The following is a 7,168-nucleotide window of genomic DNA, read 5'->3' on the forward strand; positions in this document are numbered from 1 at the left end:
CAGAAAAAAGAATAGGGGATGCATTTCCCCACAGTGCCCCCTTTCCAAAATACTTACAGAGTTATTTCAGTAAATTAGTTAGAATCTGGCCATTCACTACCTAAAAAAAAAAAAAGAAAAAAACACCAAACTCGTTCCCGTCAATCCCAACTCATAGCGACTCTATAGAACAGAGTGGAATTGTCCCATAGTGTTTCCAGGGAGTGGCTGGTGGATTTGAATTGCTGACATTTTGGTTAGCAGCCAAGTTCTTAACCACTATGCCACCAGGGCTGAGCTCTCAAGCCCTCACAAACAGATTAGAAATCTTGTCCTTTAACCATTCACATACCCATTTAATTGGTCCACCACATTTCATTGACTTGGGGGGGGATATTTTCTTTCTTTTTCACACAACAAGATAATACATTGTGACAGAATGCAATCCATTTCCATCCAGGTTTACAACCGAAGAAACATAAGCCCTTAAGTGCAGTACAAGTGCGAAATTCTACTCCATCATTTCCAAATAAACCATTCCCTGAAAGGAAAAAAACAAAAACAAAACAAAACAACAAACAAAAAAACACGGAAAAGAAAAATCAGTATTCAACAGCCCGGGAGAAATCCTAGGTCTGGTATCTCTCCCTGGTGGATGATTTGTTATTTTGTGATTTACCTTCTGTGCCCCATCCTTTCATCTCCTATCACAACACAGTGAAGGTGATTGAATCTAAGGTTAATCAGAGGAACCTGAAGGAATTTGGATGGCTGAATAGTACTATGTGTATCATAAAATTGGCTCCCCTTTCTCAAGCTTTGCCAGGGAATTCAGACCTTCAAGATGTAGCAACAGATGAGCAAGGAAGTGGCAGAAGACTCTTCACCCACAGCCCATCCCTAGCTTGCTGGCCTATCTGATGTTGGTGTCTCTGTCACTGGACTTATAGCCACAGGGCTTGGAGTCTATGGGTGGTGCAAAGGGTTAAGCACTCAACCACTAGCCAAAAGTTTGGAGCTTCAAACACACCCAGAAGTACCTCAGAAGACAGGCCTGGGTATCTGAAAGGCCACAGCCTTGAAAACCCTATGGAGTAGTCCTATTCTGCACACATAGGGTCACCATGAGTCTGAATCAACTCTACGACAACTGACAACAACAGTCCTTGGGAGACTACCACTTCATGTTCAGACCTGTATCCACCATCTTACCTGAAGGCAATGAGATCACCAGGAGGAAGAGTGCTAATCCAGAAAGATAGGGCTTCATCTCTGAGGAAGACACAGAGCCTGGAACTTCCTGGGGATGGCTGTCAGGGAGGCTCCTTTATAGAGCTGGGCTAGGATGGGTGGGGCTGGACAATGGCCTCACTGTGCCTGCAAGAGCAGATAGGAGAAATCACCAGGTTAGAGGAAGAAGAGTATCTGGGTGTCATTCAATGCTGCCTCCTCTTCTACAAAACATGGGAGATGAAGGGATTTGGCCAAAGCTAAAAAGTTTATTATTGGCAGTACTGGACTAAAGAACAGGCATCCTCACTTGGAGGCCTGAACATTTTCTTCTATAATGTCAAATGTATTTTATATATAAAAATGGCTGGAAAAGAGTCTGCTGTGTTTTTCCTTTCCTTTGGAGGCCCACTGGGATTACAGGAGCACAGAGAAACTATGTTGTAAAACACAGGCTTAATTCAAGACTGGAGATATTTCAAAAGGATATAAGCAAGAACTTGAAGTGTTCGAAGAAACAAAGGGATTCAAGGTGTCAACTGTTTGCCTGACCAAGAGTAGATAGGAGCTCAGGAGTAGTGGAGAAGGGATAGCTTCCTCTTCTGGTGGTCAGCTCATTCATGAGGCTGAAGGTAGATGCTGCTGGGAATGATTTACCCAGAAAAGTTCACTGATGAGTTTTGTTTTCCAAATGCCTGGTGGAAAACATGGGCCAGAATTTTGAAACTTTGAGGGCTCTGGTAGAGGTTCTCTGTTTGGAGGGGGTGGGTGGTAACTGGCCCCTGGTCTCAGGAGAAGAGCCAGGTCAGTGCTGATTCAAGGTTGGATGCCCCGGTGTCATTAGTGGAGCTGAACAATGCTTCCCCGGGGAGCTACAGAAAGACAGTTCTTGGGAAGGGTCATTAGGCCTGTTCCCCTTGGGGTACTGGTGGAGGACTGAGGGTGGAGAAGACACTAACTTTGGTTTTACCTTGCCCCTTGAGGCAGGCTTGTACCCAAGTGGTCCATGAGCATCAGATCCTGAGGCTGTAATGGGGCAGTAAAACATAGTTTTGGTGGTTACGCTCTGCTTTGTAGTCCCACACTCTTGGATAGATTATTTAGCATCTCTCTGCCTTGTCTTCCTCTTCTGAAAAAGTGGATTGTAAGAGAGTTGTTTGAGGATGAAATGAGATAAAGCTTATAAAATGCACTAATCCTGGCATATATTAAGTAGCTATTATTATTATTATTAAATTGCATCATTATAGCTGTTTTTTTCTCTTTTACAGCTCCTCTCCAAATGCTTTATTAGTGAATGTAAAATATTGCTGGGAGGGTTTTATTCTGCATTCCGACAATGTTCCAACTGCTGTAGGTTGGAATGGCGGTGAAGCAGAGATGATGGGATATTAAATATTCCTCAGTGTCAGGTCAAGTCTGAAGATTCCCATACATGACTCAATGGAAGGCTCCCAGGAGACCCTGCACTGGACATGTGATTCATGTCCATAGAGCTCAGACCTTATCCTGACCACCCGTTACTGTCAATATGACACAGGGCTCAATGGCGTTGCCTCATCTTTTGGAGTTGGAGAAATCAAGGCTCAGAGAGGCAAATGAGCTCGCACAAAGAAAGGAAGCAAGCTCTGGGCTTTGCTGGGTCTGGTATTTAGGTCTCTCGCTTCTCAGTCCAAAACTCTCTCCTCCATATATTTTAAGTTTTTCCATCATGTATTAGAGAATATGGGAAGTATGCACTTAACATTTTCTAAATATATCTGAGCCCCTTCCTGCACACAATTCTGGGAAGGTAGATCTAAAATGTGGTTGGAGATCAATATGCGTTCAGGACAGACCAGTTCCTTCCCACCCACGCACGTCCTTATTAGTGAACCACTGACCCAACTTCTTAGCAGGAGTTTCTCCTAATTGTGCTGAATGTTCTCAATACCTGCTGAGGTCTTATTGGGAAAAGCTGCAAGGACACAAAAACTGCTTCATGTTCTTCTCTTTAGTGTTGATTTGCTGTTGCTCTCTTCCTTTATCTTTAGTTTCCTAGAATTCTTGTGCTCTTCTAATCATGTGTACCTTCAAGAAAAAAAAATCCAGTACAAATCATCTCCTTGTTGAAGGAGAATCCCCTCTTTCTGTTTTTTTTTTTTTTTTTATTGTGCTTTTGGTGAAAGTTTACAGCTCAAGTTAATTTCTGACTCAAAAATTTATACACAGATTGTTTTGTGACATTGGTTGCAATACCCACAATGTGACAGCACGCTCTACCTTTCCATCCCAGGTTCCCTGTGTCCATTCGTCCAGTTCCTGTCCCTTCCTGCCTTCTCACCTTGCTTTTCGACAGGAGTTGCCCATTTTGACTGAACTAAGAAGCACAACCTAGCTTGCTGAAAGTGAAGAGGACTTGAAGCACTTACTGATGAAGATTAAAGACCACAGCCTTCAGTATGGATTACACTTCAACATAAAGAAAACAAGAATCTTCCCAACTGGACCAATAAGCAACATCATGATAAATGGAGAAAAGACTGAAGTTGTCAAAGATTTCATTTTACTTAGATCTACAATCAACACCCACAGAAATGGCAGTCAAGAATTCAAAAGACATATTGCATTGGGCAAATCTGCTGCAAAAGACCTCTTTAAAGTGTTAAAAAGCAAAGATGTCACCTTGAAGACTAAGGTATGCCTGACCCAAGCCATGGTGTTTTCAGTCACATCATATGTATGCAAAAGCTGGACGATGAATAAGGAAGACTGAAGAAGAATTGATGCCTTTGAATTATGGTGTTGATGAATAATATTGAATATACCATGGACTGCCAAAAGAACTAACAAATCTGTCTTGGAAGAAATACAGCCAGAACGCTCCTTAGAAGCAAGGATGGCGAGACTACGTCTCACATACTTTGGACATGTTATTGGGAGGGATCAGTCTCTGGAGAAGGACATCATGCTTGGTAAAGTAGAGGACCAGCAAAAGAGAGGAAGACCCTCAACAAGATGGATTGACATAGTGGCTGCAACCATGGGTTCAAGCATAACAATGATTGTGAGGATGGCGCAGGACGGGGCAGTGTTTTGTTCTGTTGTAGATAGGGTCGCTATGAGTCAGAACCGACTCGATGGCACCTAACAACAACAACAGATGAAAGTTTACAAAGCAAATTAGTTTCCCATTCAACAACTTATACATAGCTTGTTTCATGACATTGGCTGTAAACCCCTGAATATGTCAGCACTCTCCCCGCTTCCTCCCTGGGTTCCTTGTGTCCATTCACCCAGCTTTTCTGCCCCTACCTTCCTTCTGAACTTTGCTTTTGGGCAAAAGCTGCCCTTTATGTGTCATGTAGTTGATTGTTCTGAGGTATAGATTCCTCACTGGTGTTATTGCTCATTTTATAAAACCATCTGTTGTATGGCTATACTATGATCTCCAGGAGTGATTTCAGTTCCAAGTTTGAAGAGTGTCTAAGGACCATAGTCTCAGGGGTTCCACCAGTCTCTGCCAGACCAGTAAGTCTGCTCTTGTTTGTGAGTTTGAATTTTGTTCTACGTTTCTCTCCCACTCTGTACATGACCTACTATTGTTGTCCTTGTCAGAGCAGTAGGTAGTGGTAAATGGGTACCATCTAGTTCTTCTAGTCTCAGGCTAGTGGAGGCCATGGTTCATGTGGTCCATTAGTCCTTTTGACTAATTGTTTCCTTGAGTTTTTGGTTTTCTTCACTCTTCTTTACTCTGGATCGGAAGAGACCAATTGTATCTTAGATGGCCACGGGCAAGCTTTTAAGACCTCATTCACTAGTCAACAAGGTAGGATGTAGAACATTGTCTATATGGATTATCATATGCCAATTGACCTAGATGTCCCCCAAGACTATGGTCCCTAGCCCTCAAGCTAAGTGTCTCAGTCCCAGGAGGTGTATGGTTACGGCTAAGAAGTTTTCATGACTTAGTCCTCTGTGCACGCTATTGCATACACGGGTATATTTGCAACATGTACATGTATATATGTATATAAGTGTACTTCCGTATGTCCTTCCTCCCCTGTTCAGCTTACATATGTATCTCTGTATCCACTCATACATTATTGTTTGTTATTACTGTTGTTGCAAGATTGTATATGTATTAGTATTTACCATTGTTGCCTGTTAATCTTGGGTAACTTTCAGTGTCTTCCTTTACCTTGATTATGTTGTGCTGACTTCTCCCATATTGTTTATTATCTTTCCCTTCACCAAAGTTAGTATGTGTCTACTATCCGGTTAGTGGTCCTCCCCTATCCCTGGTAACCATCAAAGAATATTTCTGTCTGTGTGTAAACCTTTTCTTTACGTTTTATAATAGTGGTCTCATACAATATTTGTCCTTTTGTAATTGACTTATTTTACTCAGCATAATGTCCTCCAGGTTCATTCATGTTGTGAGATGTTTTGCAGATTCATCATTATTCTTTAAAGTTGTGTAGTATTCCATTGTGTGTATATACCACAGTTTGTTTATCCATTCATTCGTTGATGAACACTTAGGCTATTTCCATCTTTTTGCTGTTGTAAGTAATGCTGCAATAAACATGGGTGTGCATATGTCTATTTTTGTAATGGCTCTTATGTCTCTAGGATATATAAATAAGAGTGGGATTGTTAGATCATATGATATTTCTATTTCTAGATTTTTGAGGTAGTGCCATATCATTTTCCATAGTTGTTGTACTATTTTACATTCCCACCAGCAGTGTATCAGAGTTCCAATCCCTTCACAGTCACTCCAGCATTTGTTGCTTTCTGTTTTTTTGATCAATGCCATTAGTACCAGTGTGAGATGGTATCTCATTTTAGTTTTGATTTGCATCTCTCTAATGGTCAACTATTGTCAGCATTTCTTCATGTGTTTGTTGGCTGCTTGAATGTCTTCTTTGATAAAGTGTTCACGTCCTTTGCCCATTTTTTATTTTTTTAACAGAAAAACTTGATAAATTAGACTTGGTCAAAACCATAAATAATCATTGCTCTTCAAAAAATACTGGTAGTAGAATAGAAGACAAGCTAGAGGTGGGGAGAAAATATTCACAAAACATACATATCTGACAAAGCCCTTGAATCCAGAATATATAAAATTGTCACAACCCAGTAATAAGATAGACAGTCCAGTTTTAAAATGGATAAAAGGCATGGCCTTTGCAGTGGACAACATCGAGTATGCCCAGCATATGGTGACTTGCTCCACATCCTCTGTCGTACCGAGAGGTACCTAGTGGGTGCTGCCACACAGCCCAACAAGGCTTGATCGGACTTAGCCTTTGCCCATTTTTTAATTGAGTTGTTTGTCATTTTGTTGTTGACTTGTTGGAGTTTTATATAAATTTTAGAGATTAAACCCTTGCCTCATACGTCATAGCCATTTTTTTTTCCCCAGACTGTGGGCTCTTTTCTTACTCTTTTGGAAAAGTCTTGATGAGGAGGAGTATTTGATTTTTAGGAGATTCCAATCGTCTAGTTTATATTCTGCTATTTGTCCTTTTTAAATTATGTTGAAGTCTATTTATGCCATAAATTAGGGCTTCTAGGTTTGCCCCTATTTTTTCTTCTATGATCTTTATGGTTTTAGGTTTTACATTTGATACAGTTTCAGTTAGTTTTTGTGTATGGTGTGAGGTATCGGTCCTGTTTCAGTTTTTTACAGATGGGCATTTAGTTTTCTTTATTTATATATATTTTTTATTGTACTTCAGGTGAAGGCTTACAGAACAAATAGTTCCTCATGAAACAGTAGTACACATGTTGTTTTATGACATTGCTTAACAACCCCACAACATATCAACCCTCTAACTTCTCAACCTTTTTTTTGGTGAAAATACACAGCCAAGGATACACCATTTCAAAAATTTTTACATGCACAGTTCAGTGACATTGACTACGCTCTTCCAATTGTGCTGTTATTCTCACTTAAGATGAAGGCTTACAG

At 40.7% G+C, this 7,168-nt stretch overlaps 1 protein-coding gene across 1 annotated transcript; it reads right to left on the reverse strand.

Annotated features, from left to right (window-relative positions):
* Positions 1-335: 335 nt before the first annotated feature.
* DEFB136 (defensin beta 136) lies at positions 336-1,249 on the reverse strand. The gene is made up of 2 exons (XM_023736760.1): positions 1,192-1,249; positions 336-520 (listed from the first exon to the last, which is right to left on the reverse strand). The coding sequence occupies exons 1-2, from the start codon at positions 1,247-1,249 to the stop codon at positions 336-338; spliced, it is 243 nt and encodes an 80-aa protein (XP_023592528.1).
* Between the last annotated feature and the right edge of the window lie 5,919 nt (positions 1,250-7,168).

The sequence above is a fragment of the Trichechus manatus genome, unplaced genomic scaffold (genome assembly GCF_000243295.1).
Source record: "Trichechus manatus latirostris isolate Lorelei unplaced genomic scaffold, TriManLat1.0 scaffold00091, whole genome shotgun sequence".
In the NCBI taxonomy this organism is placed as follows: Eukaryota; Metazoa; Chordata; class Mammalia; order Sirenia; family Trichechidae; genus Trichechus; species Trichechus manatus.